Genomic DNA, 20615 nt, shown 5'->3' on the forward strand with positions numbered 1-20615 from the left:
AGAATGAACAAAAAATTTACTGACTAGGAACTATACATGGCTAGGAAACATGTGAAAAACCATTTTTACCTCAGGGATGGTTATCTCTCCCCGCCCCTGCCAAATACAAATTCAAACAGTTATGAGAAGACAGTTTGGGACCTTCAAATCAGTCCAAGTGTGTTTTCATATAGTAGTCGTTGGCAGCAAGGTTGACGGGAGCTAAGCACCTTTCCACACCACCCATGCAAGTATACATTGGTAGTTTTCTGAAGAGTTATGAATTGGCTCTATACACCACGAACTATAAAATAGTTAACTTGCTTTGACCCAGTAATTCTTCTAGAATTTTCCAAAGGAAACCATCAAAACCACAAAGACTTGGTCTAGAAATATTTATTATAGTTTTATTTATAATTTAAATAGACTGGATGTAGCCTGGTATTCCATAATAATGGATTGGCTATGAGATGGTGCAGTATACAATGGAAAGCTGTACAGACATTAGAATATTAATTGCAAAGAGTACTTATTGGAAATGAGGAAATGCTCATGATCAAGCATCACCTGAAAATAACAAAGTACTCAGTAAATAGGGTCTGGTTCTAATTTTATTTTATTTTATTTTATTTTATTTTTTTTTTTTTTTAAAGATTTTATTTATTTATTTGAGAGAGAGAGAATGAGAGACAGAGAGCATGAGAGGGAGGAGGGTCAGAGGGAGAAGCAGACTCCCTGCCGAGCAGGGAGCCCGATGCGGGACTCGATCCCGGGACTCCAGGATCGTGACCTGAGCCGAAGGCAGTCGCTTAACCAACTGAGCCACCCAGGCGCCCCGGGTCTGGTTCTAATTTTAGTGTTTAACAATTATATATACATATGCATATATATATATGTACATATGTGTGTGTAATATATATATATATACATGCACACACGCACACACACACATAAAGGGCTAAAGGAAATGCATCAAAACAATGGTATCAGTAAGTGCCGGGAGTATAAACTATTGTATTTTCTCTGTCTTTCTGGGGTTTTTTAAATTTCTGAATGTTTACTTATGAGTTTTAGATCTTTTGTTCAGTCTTTCCAGATTTTTAAAAAATTTTCTACTGTAAACATTTATTACTTCTTATTCATTTGAATATCATGCCATATGCCAAAAATTTTTTTTCACTTTTTTATTACATAAGAGCACATATTACTTTTATAATCAGTAAAAAAAAAAAAAAAAAGGCTTCTAAATCTCACCACTCAAAAACTCTCACAGTTAACATTTCAGTGTGTTGATGTTTACATTATTTTTCCATGCATCAGGCTTGCGGAATTTGGGGAGGAGGTTTGCCTTTTATGTAGCTATAAGCCTCGCGTTTGTGCCCTCCTTTTCCATGTGACACTTCTCTGGGGAGTACTATCTCATGTCGCTTACACTCCTGTCAGAGTGGAGGCTGGTTGACACCTGAGGGACCCTCAGCCCTAGTCAGGGGTCGTGGGTCCCTGCAGGAGCTGCCTCCTCTTGGACCCCAAGAAACAGCCTCACTTCTGACCCTCTGCTGCAGGAAGACACCATGGAAGAGTCTGGGTGGAAGCTGGTGCACGGTGACGTCTTCAGGCCCCCCCAGTACCCCATGATCCTCAGCTCCCTCCTGGGCTCAGGCATTCAGCTCTTCTGTATGATCCTCATCGTCATCTGTGAGTGGGCCTGGTGGGGCTGAGGGTGGGGTCCTGTCACCAGAGAGCACAGGCCTGAGTCTGAGAGAGGGGTGGCCTCCCCCCCTGGGGAACGGGGCACGTCAGCATCACTGGGCCAGACAGAGTCATTCATGGCAGCAGGAGGGCCGGGTCCTCTCAGCACCAGGCTCTGGTGATTTGCTGCCCCTCAGAGCTCTCCGGCCCCGCGGATCGCCTACCACGTCCACTCCATCAGCGAAGCCACACATCAGTGCTGTGAGGTTGGCCTCCCTCCGCAGTCAGGCGTTAAGTGACTTACGCAAGTCAGCACCAGGTCTTTTCTCAGAAAACAACTCCCCAAAATCCTAATATATAGTAATTATAGACAGTTTTGAAGTCAGTCTGCCTAAAAAATTTTTTTACCATTTTAATATTTTTAATTGATATATAACACTGTGTAAGTTTAAGATGTACAGGACAATAATTTGCTGTATGTGTCTGTTGTGAAATGATCACCACAGTAAGTTTAGTTAACATTGATCACTGCACATAGTTACATAATTTTTTTTCTTGTGATAAGAACATTTAAGATCTAATCTCTTAGCAGCTGATCTGCCTGAGTTTGTATCTCAGGCTCATACCTCCAAGCTTTGTGACTTTGGACAACTCACTTCACCTCTGTGAACCTCAGTTTTCTCATCTGAGAAATGGATAACCAGCCTCCACCTCGCAGGGCTGATAAGGCAGGTGCAGTGAGCTGGCATTCAGAACGGTCTCAGCTCGGTGCCGGGCTGGTTGCAAGTGCGCTGTGGGCTGGAAGCTGCAGTGAAGATGTGGGCAGCCAGCGCCCAGCAACTGCTGCTCCCCTGTGAACCCCAGCTAAGACCGGTCTTCTCCTGTAGAGAGCAAGGGAGTATGCTGTCAGGAAGGCCAAGGGAGAAGGGAGCCTCATCTAGCCTCATCTGCCCTGGGCCCTGTGGGCCAGCCTGGGATGGGGGCTGGGGCCTAGGACCCTGGCCATCAGCCACCCTGTCTGTCTCTTCTCCCCCTCCCTCCACAGTCGTGGCCATGCTCGGGATGCTGTCGCCCTCCAGCCGGGGAGCTCTCATGACCACAGCCTGCTTCCTCTTCATGTTCATGGGGTAGGTGTGTCTGAGTGGATTCCGGGGCTGGCACAGGCACCCTGCCCTCCAGCTAACAAATCCCCATGGTGTGGACCCCTGCCGTTTCCTCACAGGGTGTTTGGTGGATTTTCTGCTGGCCGTCTGTACCGTACTCTGAAAGGCCATCGGTGGAAGAAAGGAGCGTTCTGTGTAAGTGTCCTAACCTCCTTGCAGTGTTGGTGTGGAGCTGAGAAGCTTCTTCCTGGGCTCCTCAGCAGTGTAGGCAGTCTGTGTGGGGGTTAGAACCAGAGGCAGAGCGGTAATGTGATAGAGTGGGGGGGGCACACACCCACGGGTAGGCAGCCCTGGGTTCTCACCACAGGCACCTTGGGACCTCTGAGGGCCCTTGCTGCTGCATCCGTAAGAAGAGCGGATTGAATTTAGGTGATTTTTAGCCTACATTGTCTGACGGTTCAAACAAGAGAAGAAATAGAAGATTCAGAATAACAGGATTTGACACCAAGCCTAGGTGTCAAAGTTTAAGGCCAAAACCTGATCAGCAGGGCTGCTGGAAGGACACCCTACCCAGTGGAGTAGAGAGAACTACCTGCCAGGCCCATGTTGCTTTCAGCCCATCTTCGGGCTTTGGTGCCTACATTTCCTCTTCAGGGAAGACAACTTCTGCCCTTCTCTGTCCTCCTGGTGGTCAGGAGAGTTTTTGGCGGCAGAAAAGACCATAGAAACTGGCAGATGCCTGGGACTTGACCCTACCTTCCTGGGACTTAACCCTACCTGCCAGGGAGCCCTGACCCTGACCCTCTCCCAGACAAGTGAGGCCCCTCAGGCCCTGGGAAGCCCTTGGCGCCAGACTGGAAGAAGCCTGTGGTCCTAGCATTCTGAAACCATTCTCACTCTGTCGAAAGCCCTCGGGGAGCCCAGGGCGTCTCAGCTCTGGCTGCCACACCCCCGGCATAGAGGAAGTCCTCACTATAGAAGAGCTGCGAAGGTGACTCTTCTGGAAGAATCAGAGAAAGGCCCTGAATTGTTGATGCATCGAGCATCTTCCTCAGACCACTGTGGGCCAAGAGCTGGGGACCTACAGACGTGTGGAACCCGGCAACTCCCTGTGCAGCTCTTCCCTGGGAGGCCTCCCACAGATACCCGCAGGACCTCCCTCCGCAGACCCCACGCCGTACCCCGCCTCTCTGCCCCGCACCTGCTCCTCGCATCTGGTGGCAGCAGCATTCTCCCGGACCCCCAGGCCAGACCGCTGGGTTGCTTCCTTACCTCCTACTCCCTTCTGCCCGCCTCCTCTCAGACAACAAATGTTGAGGGTTTTCCCGCCAAATAGTCCATAAATTCCCTCCCAGCTCCAGCTCTGGCTCTAGAACTCTTGCCCAGGTTTTGGGCATTTTTGCCTCTCACCTAGACCTTTGACTGTCCTAGGCGTCCCTGGTGTCCTGCAAGATCCTGACCCTTCCCTGGTGCTCTCCCTCCACACACCGGAGGGCATGTGCTGTGGCCCGCGGCAATGCAGATGCCCCACTGCTCCTCTCTCCAGCCTCTGTCTTCCCCTCTGCCTGGGCACACGACTCCCTCACTCCCCTCACCTCATCCTTTACGTCTTCGCTCCAGTGTCACCCTCTAGAAGCTTCCTCCCCTTCTTCCCCCATTCCGACCTCCGTGTCCTCCTTGGCACCCCGGAGGAGCCTAGGCAAGAGCCTTGTGCCTACAAGTAGTCCCATGGAGGTGGTTCTCCACTGGGGGGTCGGTCTGCCTCACTGGAACTTTCTGCCTGTTCTCACTCCCGGTATCTATAGCACAATGTCCAGTCTGTACGTTTCATCAGACGAATGCCCTGCTATACAGCAGAGTAAAGCAGGAACATGCAGGCAGGGAGGAAATGACGTCTGAGCTGGGCCTTGAAGGGGAGGGTTTCAGATGGACCGAAGCAGCCAGCAGGGCGGCCTGGGGTTCTGGAATCTCCTAGATCCCCATCCTGGCTCTGTTCTTTCTCGGTTTCCCCATCTCTCCAGTGGGGGATGGTTGTACCTACCTCTCAGGGTTGTTTTGTGGATGGAAAGAGACTACGTGGAAGGCCCTTGGCACAGCATTAACACTCAGGCGACAGATACCCAGAGATGTTGATAACTCGGCATACATAGTGGCCCAGGGACAGCAACGTGCAGGAGCAGCGACCAGTTACTGGGTGTGGGAGAGCTATGGGCTAAAGGTGAAATTGGCATTGGAGGTTGAGTACCAGATTGCAGGGGGCCTCAGGCGTTGTGGTCAGTGGCCCTCCTGGATGCTCAGGCAGCCACAGCAGTGAAGGAGGCTCCTGTAGGTCTGGGGCTTTGGTTCCACGTGCCTGGGCCCCAGCCCGAGAGATTGTGACTGGATGGAATACAGCGCAGTGGGTCACGGGTTTGGCCCCTGGGGTCAGACTGCTTGGGTTTGAACCTCTCTGATTTACCCTTAACTGTATGAAGTTGGGGTGTGTATTTACCATTGCTGGGCCCCCGTGTCCTCTTCTTTATTATTATTTTTTAAGATTTTATTTATTTACTTGAGAGAGAGAGAGCACAGGGGGAGAGGGAGAAGCAGACTCCCCGCTGAGCAGGGAGCCCGATGCGGGGCTCGATCCCAGGACCCCAGGATCATGACCTGAGCCAAAGGCAGACACTTAACTGACTGAGCCACCCAAGTGCCCCAGTGTCCTCTTCTTTAATAATCCCATAGTGAGGATTAGGTGAGCTGATGTGTGTGGAGGCCAGCACCCGCCAGTCCTAAGACTCAATTAAAGCTTACCCACAACTCTAGGCAGTTTGGGTTGGGCCCCACACATAAGTGTTTTGTAAAAGTTTTATTCATTCATTCCTGTTCAACAAATGTTTATTGAGCAGCTACTGTGTTGTAAACGCTGGGCGTACATCAGTGAACGGGGGAGCGTGGGGGGAGACACGACGACACACCCCTCCCAAGGAGCTTAAGAGTCTCTGGGGGTCAGCAGGCATTGGCCGGGTAACAGTACATAGTCACAGACGGGGATGAGGGCAAGGAGCGGGCAGTTCAGGGAGTGCTTCCTGGAAGGAATTACCCTGGAGCTGGATCCTGAAGGACAAGGAGGGTTGAGAGCCTCTAGTCTGGGGGCCCCACCGGAACAGGTGGCAGCTCCCCAGCCTGGTCTCCCTTGCTTCCAGACGGCAACGCTCTACCCTGGCGTGGTTTTTGGCATCTGCTTCGTTTTGAATTGCTTCATCTGGGGAAAGCACTCATCAGGAGCAGTAAGTAAGGGGGGGACCAGCTGTGCTCGGTCACTCAGGCAGATTACTTCCTGCTGTTCTCTTCCCTTTTCTGAATCCCCGGAGTTCTGTTCCCAGCCCCAGGGCCCGAGGGCTACCCGGGGTTCCCCCCTCCCTGCTCATCCAGCTGCCCGTGCCCCAGCCCTGGCCTTCCTGTGGGCTCTTGCAGACAGCTGGCCAAAGCTCACTTCTCCAAAGGGAGATTTCCACAGTCCAGGGGCCAGCTGGGGAATCTCCCTTTGCTTCAGCCAAGGGAAAACTGCCTGGTGCGAGTTTATTAGGTCAGTATCCCAAACAAGGCTCTCCTTCCTCCTGTCCTTGCCCCTCGGCACCGGCCCCCGCGGGTTGTCCTGCCCTCAGCGCGGGGATCCTGCCAGCCCCAGTGATTGCTAGCAGCTGCCCAGGACTCACTGAGAAGGACTGTGAACTTCAGCGGGGGTGGGGAGATGGGCTTTCGCTCCCTTGCAGGGCTGCAGTGGAAGTGGGGCAGGCATTCGCCATCCCAGCCTTAGTGGATAGAGCCGCCTCCCCTCACCTGCAGGTGCCCATTTGTTAGAGGCTGTGGGGTGAGGCTGGGAGTCCGGGGTGCCAGAGGACTGGCTTCTTCGCAGAGTCGGGGAAGCCGCCCTCAGGAAAGAGAGTCATGCTCTTCCTCTCACTTCCTCTTTTCTACCTGTGTTCCTTCTCTCTTTTAACATTTTCCTCCCAGTTACCAACCGCTCATGATAAACATTCATTGTAGAAATTTTGGAAAGTCCAGAGAAGTTGATGTAATCTTTAGTATATTTTTGTAGTCTTTTTAGCTATATTTAAAATGGAATGATGTAACTTTAAAATTATGATGAAATAGCCAACATTTATATTGTGCTTACATTGGAGTAAGTACTATTCTAAACGCTTTGCATATCTTAATTCGCTTCTTCCAGTTTGCATGATTCTTGTAAAAACATAATACTGAATAGAATAGGACAAAGAAGAAAATGAAAAGTCAGTTCTAAGGGCTACATCCCGTCTGAGGAAATACTGTTAACTTCTGGGCAGAGCCCTCTGTAGGCACATAAACATAAATATTGGGATGCTTCTGTTAAAATGGAGTCCTATACATACAGTTCTATAACTTGGTTTTTTTACTTTGTAGTATATTATGGTGTTTTATTTTAACAAAATCGGGAACACACAGTTTGTGCACTTTTGTTTTTTCCCTTTTGTCTCCAGTTCACATACCACATAATTCCCCTTCATTCTGGCCTCATCTTCCCCTCATGTTCTCAGTCCTTCTTCATTCTTTCCCCACTTCCCAGCTGACAAGCTCCTCTGGGATGCCATGGTTCCTTCTCTACTTCACAGCCCAAATGGTCCTCCATCTGCCCTCCGCTTTTCCCCCGGGGCTGGTCAGCCCCAGGAGGTTCTGGCCAGGAGCTTTGTGGGGGTGGGTCTGCAGGACCTTCCCCACCATGGTGGCCCTCCTTCCGTGGGACCCAATGGGCCCACCTCCCCCTGCACAGCCCCTGGCCCTGGGCATCAGGGCCTTGTGGGGGGGGGGGCTCATGGCGCTGTGCCCACAGGTGCCCTTCCCCACCATGGTGGCCCTGCTGTGCATGTGGTTCGGGATCTCCCTGCCCCTTGTCTACCTGGGCTACTACTTCGGCTTCCGCAAGCAGCCGTATGACAACCCTGTGCGCACCAACCAGATTCCCCGGCAGATCCCTGAACAGCGGTGGTACATGAACCGATTTGTTGGGTGAGTCTCCGGTAGGGGCAAGGCCAGGGAATTCTGGAGTGGGCAAGGCCAACACTGCCCGGAGCCATTTACTTAGGAGGACATGGAACGAGTCCCCTCCCCCAGGGGCCTTGTGACTGGTGTTCTGCAGCTCCAGCAGGCTCTGGTAGACTTCATGAAAGCTTAACTCCACTGCAGGTTCAAGAGGACCAAGTTGTAACCAGACTTGGTGTTGGCCTGGGAACCAGGACAGGGAAGGGAGGAGTGGAAAAGTACGGGTGAGACAGGTTAAGACCATCACTCGATCTCGGCAACTCACCCTACCTCTCTACCTCAGTTTCCCCATCAGTAAAATGGGGAGAGTGATGCTCACCTTGCCACCCTCTCAGGAGGCTGTAATGGTACGAAAGCCTGCCCGAGAACTGGAACCACCGCAGCTGCGTGAGCACTGTCCTCTGTGCCACCTGGGAGGAGCCTGGGGCCCCCCCCGGTGGCCTGGGTCTCCTCGCCGCATTAACCTTCCCCTTCTGCTGCAGCATTCTCATGGCCGGGATCCTGCCCTTCGGCGCCATGTTCATTGAGCTTTTCTTCATCTTCAGCGTGAGTACCGCTTCTCCCCAGGGCTTCGTCAGCCCCAGGGGGCTGGTGGGGGTGCTCCCGCGCCCCTCCCCACACAGCCTCCCCCCGCCCCCCCACCGCTAGCCCAGTCCCCATCCCTCCACTTAATGTGCTCTGCCTCTCACCACCCATGAGATTTCAGACGGGCCCTTTCACCTCTCGGGGTCCCCACTCCACCCCTCAGGATGGCTTGGAAGGATATATGAGATCGGCCACGTGAACGGGGTCTGGTGTGTGTGAAGCGCTCAGGAAGTAGGGGCTGCTTCGGTAACGTTGCAGCCAGAGTTCCAGGCCCCCACACATCTTGACCTGCTACTCAGAACTCTCAGGAAAGGGGGGGGAATGATTCCTAATTCTCAGGATCACTGTGAGGCTGGAGTGAGAATGTCTGTAAGAGGCACATGCTTGATTTTCAGGCAGTACTTGTTAAATAGTGGCTGTCGTGATGATGATGACTCCTGTCCCAGCCGTGCCAAGATGGAAGTTGGCGGAAGGGCTCCTCAGAGCCATCTGCGCCTGGCTGACCCAGCTCGGTGCCGTGCACCAAGCCTGTGCTGGACAAGCCCTCCCTGCTGAGACCCACTTGCCCACCCAGCCCTGCCTAGGCAAAGGGTCTGAGGATGGGTTGGCTGCCCGCCCCCCCCCCCCCCCCCCCCCGCCAGGAGGCCACCTTACTCTGTGTGACTCTGGGCCAATCACCAGCCTCTCTGAGCCTTGGCTTCCTCATCCGTGAATGGCCACACTTTCGTAGGCTTACATTTGGAGATGCACATAAAGCATGGAGCACCGTGCCCGGCACGCGGGAGGCTGCCCGAGTGGAGGTGGTTGCTGTGTAATTTTGGTTGGGACGGGTGGGATTCATTATTTGCCACAAGCTGTTGAGTTCAGGCTGGGGCCCACCCACTGCAGGGTCAGCCATGCCCCAGCCCTTCCCTGAGAACAGTCTGGCTCACTCAGGGAGCAAGGGCCAGTCAGAGCCACATGCCAGGCCCACAGGCCCCAGTGGTATCATGATGGTGGCTCTCCATACCTGCCCTGGTGGCAGGTGGTGTGGCAGTCGTAACTGCGGGATGGCTTTCTGAGCACAGGCAGTGTATGCTGGGTGGAGGCAAGCCAAGCTGAAGACCAGCTGTGATGTGTCCGCAGGCCATCTGGGAGAATCAGTTCTATTACCTTTTTGGCTTCCTGTTCCTTGTCTTCATCATCCTGGTGGTGTCGTGTTCACAAATCAGCATCGTCATGGTGTACTTCCAGCTCTGTGCAGAGGTGAGGGGAATGGGGTCAGGAGTTGGGGGTGAGGAGAGCTGGGTCTAGCATTGAATGGGTCAGTGAAGCTGTCTGGGTTTCCCATGTGGGCCTCCCTCCTCTGCCTATGAGGTCTTGGGCAAGTACATCACTTCACTTCACTGATCCTCCATTTATTCAGCTGTAGACTGGAGTTAATGATCCCTACCTCACAGCATAGTCACATGAAGTCGTCATGGCAACACGAGAGAAGGCTGGTAGATTTGTCAGTACAGAGTCCACTCCAGTGGTGTTTTCTCCAGTAGCTGATGCAGATTGGGTGACCTTCCCTCCCTCTGGGGACTAGCTCTTGGCAGAGCCCCTTGACAGGGGCTCTGGGACAGACGGCCTGGGCTGAAACCCCGGCTCCTCTGTTAGTAGCTCTGGTTGGCAGTTGCTTAACCTGTCTGTGCCTTCCATCCCTCGTCATGTGACAGGGCAGCAATAGGGCCTGACTCGGGCCTGCTGCAAGGAGGGAATGAACTGATTCACGTATAGCACTTAGCATAGTGCCTGGCACGTAGCTAGCGTTTGCTCAAGAAATGTTAGTTGTTGTTATTACTGTCCTTTTGCTGTGGTCCTTGGTGATTTAATTGAGATCTCATTTATGAAGAGTAAAGCTCACCCTTTTTAGTCTCCAGTTCAGTGAGTTTTTAGAAATGCGTATGGTTTTTTTGTAACCACTGTCACAGTCCAGATATAAAACATTCCCGTCACCCCAAATATTACTGTTCTTGCCTCAAGTCTTTAGCTCCTCAGGGGACCGTGAAACTCAGGCAAGAGATTACACCTGGAGATAAGGACTACTCTGTTTCCTCTTCAGGATTACCGCTGGTGGTGGAGGAATTTCCTAGTCTCCGGGGGATCTGCATTCTACGTCCTCGTCTATGCCATCTTCTATTTTGTTAACAAGGTACTGCCCTGGGTGAGGAAGGCCCCAGCCCTTTCAGGGCAGGTTGGGGGAGAGGAGGATGCTAGGGAAAAACCCAAGTGTCAGAGTCTCTCCTGCCAAGAATGGGGAGAACCAAAGCCATTTTGTTCTAGAACGTGCATCTTTTTAGAACAGAGAGAATCTGTGTTCTGTGTGTTTTGGGAGACGAAAGCCTGTAGGCTAAGTGACAGAATATTGCATGCAAAACCTGTGAGATACAGCCAAAGCAGAACTTAAAGGAAATCTCTCCCCTTAAAGTGCTATTCATAATAAATACGAGGGACACCTCAAGCTAGGAAAAAAAGAGCAATAATATGAAAGAATAAAGAAAGTAGCTGAGAAGGAGTTAATAAAGATACAAGCAGAAAATGCTGAAATCACCTTTAGCGCCCAAATTTAGGAACTCAGGTACACCCCCAGAGCTCACTGCCCCCAAGAGTGGCGTGAGGCAAAATATAAACAGATCCCCACTCGCCACGCCAGTTGTGGTAGGTTCACGCATGACACGTAAGCCAGGTGGGCCCGAGAGGAATGTAGGCTCGCTCTGGTGGGCCCCTCACTCCCAAGGCTACCACCGAAGAGGGTGTCCCCCAGGGTGCACCAGTGGCCGGGTCTCCAGAACCCAAAGCCAGGCAGTCCTCTGCTTGCAGGCAGGGTGTGTTCCCAAACCAGAGTCACGGGTCAGTTGGTGGAGGCTTGGGACGCCCTTTCTCAAAATGGTCAGCTTAGAAAGGATGGTGTGGATCATCCTAAGATGGTGCTCCACCGCGGCTCCCAGTTTGCTGACCGTGCCCCTCTTCTCCAGCTGTCCCAACAAGTGATCGCAGAGCTCAGGGCTCAGCAAACTCAAGCACGAGTGCCGGTGGGCCTGTTTCCGTAAAGAAAGTGTTATTGGGACACAGCCGTGCTCGTTCACTGCTCTCACGTGTTAGTGGTAACGTAGCGTAGTTGTGACAGGGGCCACATGGCCCGTGAAACGTGAGCTCTGTATAACCTGGCCTTTTGAGCAGAAGCGTGCTGACCCCCGCTGTGGCACATCCAGTGACAGGAGACACCCCCTCCTGGCATTCTCATGCTCTTTGGCTAGCTCCTGGCATTATCAAGGTCTTCCTTGATTCACACTGAAATCTGCCACCCTGTCACTTCCATCTTTAGGCCATAGTCTCAGTCCTAGAATCATTCAGAACTAATCTGATTTCCCTCCTCTTTAGCCCATATTCATCAGAACTCCTGAGGGGAAAGTGACTAAAACTGAGTTCCAGCTGGCTTAAGCAAAAAGAGAATGTACTGACTGGTAGCACTGGAAGGTTTAAGAAGCTGGAGTTCTAGCATCAGGCATGGTTAGATCCAGCATTTCAAAGGATGTTGGGGCTCCGTATCCACGCCTCAGATCTGTGTGTTTTCTTGGCTTTAATCTGCACGCAGGATCTTGCCTCAGAGTGGAAAGACCAGTGGCAGCCCTAGAGTCTTCTTTTTTCAGCCTCACAGCCCTAGAGCTAAAAGAACATCTTTCCTCTACTGTCAAGTGATCAGTCCCAGGGAAGCTGCTCATCAGCCCAGGTTACATGCCATCCCTCACTGTTACCCAGCGGGATGGTGCACTCTCATCAACTAGCTTAGCTGTTGTATTAAAACTGACAGCCCCAACAGGACCACAGAGTAGGGAGTGGGTACCCCAAAACCCCGGGAAGATGGAAGACAGGAGACAGTGTTGGGCAAACAAAACTTAGCTACATGGCCTCCTGTACTGCCCCCGGGGTCATATCAAAACCTCCTGTCCTTCCTCCCTGTGCCCCATTCTTTCCTCTCTGTTCTAAAGACCTCCACCCCTAGTCCCAGAGCCTGGCTGTAAAATGACAGCCTTGGCCTGTCGAATTCTAAGGGCCTTTCTGGCCATGCCTGTTTGCCTCCCTGTCCGAGTTTCACCACTGGACTCACCACTGCCCTGTCCCCTACCTCCCTCACCCCCTCTCCAGCCCTGAGAAAGCCTGTGAAACAGGAGGGTTGAGCCTGAAACCATGGCCTTCACCCCCTAGTTTGAGGATGTTTGATCTTAGGGAGAAGGTCTTTATTGACTTGCTCTGAGCTCCTGACATTTGTGTCCATGTGTTTGTCCACGAGCCCTGGCACAGTCCCCACTCGGGCCCTGGTGTGCCGAGCAGGTCTTGATAGCAAGGTTCCAGACTAGCTCCACTTAGCCCAGCAAACACCAGCATAGCACAGGCCTCTGGCGTCCCTGCCAGGCCGCTACACTCTCCAGAGCAGTCTAGTGTGCTCCCCGATGAAACCCCTGGGAGATGTTAACAGAAGTGACAGACGCGTTGTCAGGAGGCGAGGACTGTAGGCTGGCCTACAGAGGCTCTCTGCTCTTCAAGCTGGGAGCCTTGGATGCCTCTCTCCTCCCTCCCCTCCCTGGCCGCTCCAGCCATCCCGGAATGTCGCTGTGCTGTCCTGGGGACTGTGGAGGGTGAAGAAGTGACACAGCTGTGGCCCTTCCTGCCTAAGGCACTCTGGCCCTGGCCCCTGGAGTGCCCCCTGTCTCCCAGTGAGCTCCCAGGCCCTGCTCCAGAAAGACTCCTGCCCCCTCCTCTCCCCACCAAGAAATGGCCCAAGTCAGAGGAATTGGGCCATAGACCCCCCCGCCCGAGCCCTCCAGCCCCAGTTGGAAATCCCACATCCTTCTGCTTCCTAGCTGGGTAACTGTGGGTGTGGTTGGACCCCTCTGTGCCCCATCTGTGCGCAGGTTCATAAGCTGCCACGGTGGTCATGTGCCGACGAAGGCTCGCCGTGGCTATGAGCTCTGCCCGCCCCTCACTGCCCACCAGGAGCGAGCCCCTTCCCCTTCCCAGGCTTCGGCTTCGCCACGAGATCAGTGAGAAGGCCAGGGGGCGGGGGGGACCGGTTGGCCATGGTGGACTGGCACTAAGCGTCCCCCGCTCTGTTCTCTCTCCACCCGCGCCCCAGCTGGACATCGTTGAGTTCATCCCCTCTCTCCTGTACTTTGGCTACACAGCCCTCATGGTCCTGTCCTTCTGGCTTCTCACGGGCACCATCGGCTTCTATGCAGCCTACATGTTTGTGCGCAAGATCTACGCTGCTGTGAAGATAGACTGATGGGGGTGGCCCATGGCCAGGCCCACTCCGTCCACGGACAGGAAGCCACTCTGCGTGGGGAGCTGCAGGCACGCAAATAAAGTACCTCCTGCTCGTTCGGAATGTAACTCCTGGCACAGTGTTCCTGGATCCTGGGGCTGCGTGGGGGGCGGGAGGGCCTGTAGATAAATCTGGGACTTTTCTTCATCATTTTATTCCAGTTCTGTGGGGGATGAGGTTTTTGTGGGTTGTTTTTTCTTCAGTGCTAAGAAAGTTCCCTCCAGCAGGAACTCTCAGACCTGTTTATTCAGGTTTATTTTTTTTGGTTGGGGGTTTTCTCCTTAGTTTTTTTTAACATATGGATCCAGGATGGATAAATCACCAAGACACTGGGTTTTGGGCACTGTCTCCACCTCAGTTCCTCAGGCTGTTGGCCACCCCACGATTAACTGGAAGAGGAAATGCCTGGCCTTCTGGGGCTTCGGTGAGGTTTCCGAGCCTCTCATGGCCCGTGCTCACCATTGACGCCGTGACAAAGCACAGCTCTAGCCCGGACACGCGTCCTCAGTGCCAGCCAGCCTCTGCCGGCCCTGCCCCTCCCTCCTCTCTCTTCCCCCAGCCCCCGCCCAGGGCGGCCCAAGGCAGGGCTTCCAGCCAGGCCTCCAGGTCAACCAGGTCTTGGTTGCTCCAAGGAAAATCCCCTGGAAGCACTCGGGGCCACGTGCCCCAGGACAGCAGGACTCACCCCTGCTCAGAGCAGTGGGAGTTTGCTGGACCAGAGAAGAGACTTGCAGTGAACTATTTGTGCCAAGAAACCCTGGATCCAGGGCCAAGTATTTAGAGTCAAGCCAAGCATCCACATGTCTGTCTGGAATGAGGGTCCTCACCCCTCAGGATTGCTCCCCAGTACTTTCCTCGGGGGGTTGCTGCTCTTTGCAAAGTGTGCTGGTGGCGGGCCCTCTCCCCTCCCCCTTCCAGGGCAGAACAAGGCTGGGAGACCTCACATGCCCTCCTTTAGGTGGCTGGGGAGAGGTGTTCTCTCCCTGATATCCCCCAGCCTCAGTGTTCATGCCCAGCTCTCTTAGCCAGTCCCATCCCCTCTGCCTCTGCCTCCCATTGGTTTCTTGCCTCCTTTGGGGGACACCCAGAAAACTGCTTGTGGGAAGGGAGATGGAAGGTCAGTTCTGTTGCTCTGTCTCCAATTCCCAGGAATAGGCAAGGAGCCAAGGTAGAAAGAAGGAACTAACGTGGCAGGCCTGGGCAGCCCAACCCCCTGCCCACCCCGTGCATGTCCCAAACTTTGTTCTCAAGTTGCAAGAGACCAAACCCACCCTGGGATTAGGGTTTAAGTAACAGCCACTCACCCCTGGTTCGGCCCCTTTGGGACTCCCACCACAAGACAAAGCTCAGGATGCTGGCTAAGCTAGGAACACACCCCACCCCCTTAACACCCTGCACCCTGACTCCAGATTCCCCCCAGCAGCCCCTACCAGCTCCACCAGTCAAACCAGTGAGCTTCTCGACCTTGTTCACAGTGACTCCGTATCGCCAGGTGGTGTCCACCAAGAATCAGGTTGGAGAAAAGGGAACCCAAGCAGTAGACAATGATATTGCAGGCTTTTGTTCACTCAAATCTCGGATTTTTTCCCTAAGAGATTCTCTTTTGCGGGGGGAGTAGGGAAATGGACTCCTCACAAACGGTTCAAACATCATCGATTTTTCTGACTTTTTTAATCATCATCATTATTATTTTTAATTGAAAGATGCCTGTATGCCTTTTTTTGGTCCAATTGTAAATAAATATGCCATTGTCCTGTTGTCATGTCTCCGGAATCTCTTGCAAGGGTTAGGAGCCTGAGGTGAGACAACTTCCCAAATGGGTTGAGCCGAGGGGTTTCCCTCAAAACTCAGTCTCCTGTCAGGCTTTCCAGGGCTCGGCCACTATTGTTCCCCTGTGTGGTACAAGTCCAGAACCTCCCATCCGCTCAGTCCCTCCAGCCTCAATCACAAGCATCTGCCCTGCTCCCACGAGTAGGAAAGGGCAGTCAGGTATGAGCTTTGGTAGCAGTGAGACCTGGTTTTAGATTCCCAGCTCCAATATATTACTGCCAAGTCACTTCACCTCTCTGTCATCTAAGACTCCTTCAAATAGAAACATAGGTCACACTGGCTTATGTCCCAAGGGAAATTGGTTCATAAGTCATCAAGGAAAGGAGTGGTTTGGTTTCAGGTCTGGATAGATCTGGGGGCTCCAGGGGTAGCCGTAGGGTTCTCCCTTTCTCCACTGTGCTTTTTCCTGGCCCATTCGGTTCCATTGTCAAAAATCTTCCCTATGAGGAGGTGGTGAGGGCAGGTCACAGATCACTCTAGGCTTACGTTACTTGGAAAGCCTAGAGGAAAAAGATCTCTCCTTCCCTACTTCAGTAGATTTAATATAGGTAAATCCCAGAGAAGGTTTCTGATGGGCCCAGCTTGGATTCCTGTTTGCACATCTTGAACCAGTCACTATAAACAGGAAGACAGAGTTCTGTTTACAGGCTGCATACTCCAAGGATACTGGATACTGCGAGTTTTAGCCCCACCCAAATCCCTTGGAATGTGTGGAAAGAACAATTTCCCACAGTAAGGGATGCAAGCAAACAAAAACAGCCAGTTGCCTATTGTAACCCCACCCCCTCCAACTCCATCTCTCAATTTCCTCATCTGCAATGAGAAGCGTGCTGGGTGCCATTCAAGGAATATTTCCAGTGCTCAGACGCTGTTCCACTTTCCATTTATTAGCCCATTTACTCCTGAATATGATCTTCTAAGGCATGTTCTGTTATTAGCCCCTTTTTACAGAGGAGGTAACTGAGGTATCCATGCTTGAGGTAGCCTGCTGCGGGTCTCATGGCAGGTGCGTGCTGGAGTAGTATTCAGCTGAAACACACTCCCAAATGTGTTCTTCCAACCACTACCATACCTGCCTTTTTAAAAGAACTATACACCTGTGTATATATATAAAATGAAACCATGGTACATATGCCATGAAACACCACAATCAAGATAGTGATCATACCCATCAACCCAAGATTCCTCGTGTCCTTTGTAATTCTGCCCTCCAGCCTCTAACCCTCCCCAAGAAACCACCGATCTATTTTCTAACACTGTAGATTCGTTTGCATTTCCTAGGGCTTTGTATAAATACGGTATGCTTTTCTCCCCCCATCTTTTTCCATTCAGCATAAGTATTTTGAGATTCATCCATGGTGTTAAGTACATCAGTAGTTCATTCCTTTTTATTTCCAAGTATCATTCTATGGTATGGATATGCCATAATTTGTTGATCTGTTCATCTGTTGATGGACATTTGGGTTGTTTCTAGTTCGGGGCTATTACAAATAAAGCTGCTGTGAATAAGTGAAGCAGTGACATGGCTAGATCATATGGTAGGGCGTGTAAACTAAACTGCCAAGCCCTTCTCCAAGGTGACCGTAGCGCTTTACATTCCCATCCCAGTAGATGAGAATTCCAGTTGCTCCATATCCTAATGCTTTCTGTGGGTAATCTTAATTTTAGCCATTCTAACAGGTACATAATATCACATTGTGATTTTTTTAAAAAAGATTTTATTTTTGCAAGAGAGAAGAGAGAGAGAAAAAATATGGGGGGGGGGTGCCAGAGGGAGAAGCAGACTCCCCGCTGAGCAGGGAGCCTGATGCGGGACTTGATCCGAGGACCCTGGGATCATGACCCGAGCCGAAGGCAGATGCTTAACAGACTGAGCCACCCAGGCACCCCACATTGTGATTTTTTTTTTAAGTAATCTTTACACCCAATGTTGTGGCTCGAACTCATGACCCCAAGATCAAGGGTTCCATACTCTTCTGACTGAGCCAGCCAGACGCCCCCTATCAGGTTGTGATTTTAATTTATGTATCCCTAGTGACAAACTATGTTGAAATCTTTTCCTGTGCTTATCTGTCATTCATATATCTTTTTTGGTGAAGTGTCCAAATCTTTTGCCTTTCTTTTTAATTGAGTTGCTTGGGTTGTGGGTTTTTTTTAAGTTTTGAGAATTCTTTATATATTCTGCACACAAGTCCTTTATCAGTATATGCTTTGCAAAGATTTTCTCCCAGTCTGTGGCTTGGGTTTTCATTCTTTTAACAGTGTCTTTTGAAGAACAAAATTTGAATTTTGAATAAGTCAAATTTATCAATTTTTCTTTTATGGATTTGGTTTTTGGTGTCATATCTGAGACATCTTTGTCTAACCCAAGGTCACAATGATTTTCTCCTATTTTTTTTTTTTAAGATTTTATTTATTTGACAGAGAAAGAGACAGAGAGAGAGAGAGAGAGAACACAAGCAGGGGGGAGTGGGAGAGGAAGAAGCAGGCTTCCCACGGAGCAGGGAGCCTGATGCAGGGAGCCAATCCCAGGACCCTGGAATCATGACCTGAGCCGAAGGCAGACGCTTAACAATTGAGCCACCCAGGCGCCCCTTTCCTATTTTTTTTTTTTAGAACTTTCATAGTTCTATGAATAGTTTTAGGTTTTATGTTTAGGTCTTGATCCATTATCAGGTAATTTTTGTATATGATGCAAAGTATGGGTCCAAGTTCATTTTTCCTACCATTTATTGAAAAGGTTATCTTTTCTCTTTTGTTTTTGTGCCTTTGACAAAAATCAGTTGCCCATATATTTGTGGATTTATTTCTGGAATTTCTATTCTGTTCCATTGATCTATTTTTTATGCCAATACCACACTTTTTGTTACTGTAGCTTTATAATTCTTAGGATCAGGTGTTTTTAGCCCTCCAATTTTGTTCTTTCTCAGGGTTTCTAGGCCCTTTGATTCCCATATGAATTTTCAAACTATCTTGTTGATTTCTACAAAAACACCTGCTGGAATTTCAGTCAGGATTCTGTTAAATCTATAGATCAATTTGGGAAGAATTGATCCATGAACAATATGTACCTCTCCATTTATTTACCTTCAATTTTCTCTCAGCTGTATTTTGTAGTCTTCAGTGTTTTGGTCTTTCACATCTTTTTGTTGGATTTTTCCTAAGTATTTCATATTTTTGATGCCATTATAAATGGTATTTTTTATTTCTGTTTTTTCATTATACCGTTGAATACAATCAAGGTTTTATATATTGATCCTATAGCCTGAAAACCTTGCTAATAAATTCATTTACTAGTTCTAGGAGCTTTTTTTGTAGATTCCATCAGATTTTTACATAAATGATCATGTCTGAGTAAAGACAGTTTTACTTCTTCCTTTTCAATCTGAATGCCTTCTGTTTCTTTTTCTTGCTTTATTGCACTGGCTACAACTTCTAATGCAGAGCTGAATGGTGAGAGTGGACATCTCTCTTTAAGTTGCTCTATTCCAGTTTCCTAAGGTAGTAGCTGAGGTCATTTATTTAAAGCCTTTTTTTCCCCTCTAATACAGGTGTTCAGTGTTATAAATTTCTTCCTAAGTACTGCTTTAGTGACATCCCAGAAATTCTGATATGTTATGTTTTCATTGTCATTCAGCTCAAGATACTTCTAAATTTCTGTTTGGTTTCTTTTTTTTTTTTTTCATTATTTAAAAGTGTATTATTTAGTTTATAAATACTATATTGGGGAATTTTTTTCAAGGATTTTTGTTACTGATTTCTAACTTAATTCTCTTGTGGGCAGAAACCATAATGGGCAGAGACTTTGTATGACTTGAACCTTTTGAATTTATTGAGACTTGTTTTATGGCCCAAAATATGGTCTATCTGGTCTATGTACACTTGAAAAGAATGAGTATTCTGCTGTTCTTGGTGGAGTGTCCTATAAATGTCAATCAGGGCAAGTTGATTGGTAGTGCTGTGGGCAAGTTGGTTGGTAGTGTTGTTCAAGTCTATGATATCCTTGTTGATTTTCTGCCTGCTTGTTTTATCAGTGATTGTGAGAGGGGTATTGCAATTTTTTACTACAATTTAGATTTGCGTATTTCTCCTTGCAGTTCTGTTCTTGCTGTATGTATTTTGAAACTCTATTAGATGCATATTGTCCTCTGGATAAATTTATTCCTAATAATAGTATTTGCTCTGAAATGGGACTCCAGGTCCCTGGGACTCCAGGATCATGACCTGAGCCAAAGGCAGACACATAACCGACTGAGCCACCCAGGGCCCCAATTTGTTTTGTTTCTTAAATTCCACATATGAGTGAAATCATATGGTATTTGTCTTTCTCTGATTGCCCTATTTCGCTTAGCATTATACTCTGTAGATCTATCCATGTTATTGTAAATGGTAAGATTTCATTCTTTTTGATGGCTGAATAATAATAATTATATACATACCACATCTTTATCCATTCATCCATCGAAGGACTCTTAGGTTGCTTCCATAATTTGGCTATCGTAAATAATGTTGTAATAAACATAGGTGTGCTTATATCCCTTTGAATTGGCATTTTCATATTCTTTAGGTAAATACCCAGTAGTGGGATTACTGGATCATAGGGTAGTTCTAGTCTTAATTTTTTGAAGAACCTCCATATGGTTTTCCACAGTGGCTGCACCAGTTTGCATTCCTATCAACAGTACACAAGGGTTCCTACTTCTCCACATCCTCACCAACACTTGTTGTTTCTTGTGTTTTTGATTTTAGCCATTCCATCAGGTATAAGGTGATATCTCACTGTGGTTTTGATTTGCATTTCCCTGGTGATGAGTGATGTTGAGCATCTTTTCATGTGTATGTTGGTCCATCCTTTTACTTTTAACCTATTTGCATTTTATATTTAAAGTGGTTTTCTGGGGGCACCTGGGTGGCTCAGTCGTTAAGCGTCTGCCTTCAGCTCAAGTCATGATCCCAGGGTCCTGGGATTAAGCCCCACATCGGGCTCCCTGCTCAGCAGGGAGCCTGCTTCTTCCTCTTCC

The 20615-nt window shown here is 49.7% G+C and overlaps 1 protein-coding gene across 1 annotated transcript in view; it reads left to right on the forward strand.

The window, feature by feature from the left end:
• Positions 1-15718, forward strand: part of TM9SF4 (transmembrane 9 superfamily member 4) — a 53414-nt gene extending 37696 nt beyond the window's left edge. Inside the window, exons 10-18 of the mRNA XM_032419352.1 lie at positions 1542-1674; positions 2714-2795; positions 2891-2966; positions 5957-6040; positions 7624-7799; positions 8315-8378; positions 9543-9662; positions 10504-10593; positions 13576-15718. Coding sequence (XP_032275243.1) covers positions 1542-1674; positions 2714-2795; positions 2891-2966; positions 5957-6040; positions 7624-7799; positions 8315-8378; positions 9543-9662; positions 10504-10593; positions 13576-13725 — 975 coding nt within the window. The 3' untranslated portion in view covers positions 13726-15718. The remainder of the gene's footprint in view (positions 1-1541; positions 1675-2713; positions 2796-2890; positions 2967-5956; positions 6041-7623; positions 7800-8314; positions 8379-9542; positions 9663-10503; positions 10594-13575) is intronic.
• Positions 15719-20615: the final 4897 nt, after the last annotated feature.

This window comes from Phoca vitulina, unplaced genomic scaffold, assembly GCF_004348235.1.
Source record: "Phoca vitulina isolate PV1807 unplaced genomic scaffold, GSC_HSeal_1.0 scaffold22, whole genome shotgun sequence".
Taxonomy (NCBI): Eukaryota; Metazoa; Chordata; class Mammalia; order Carnivora; family Phocidae; genus Phoca; species Phoca vitulina.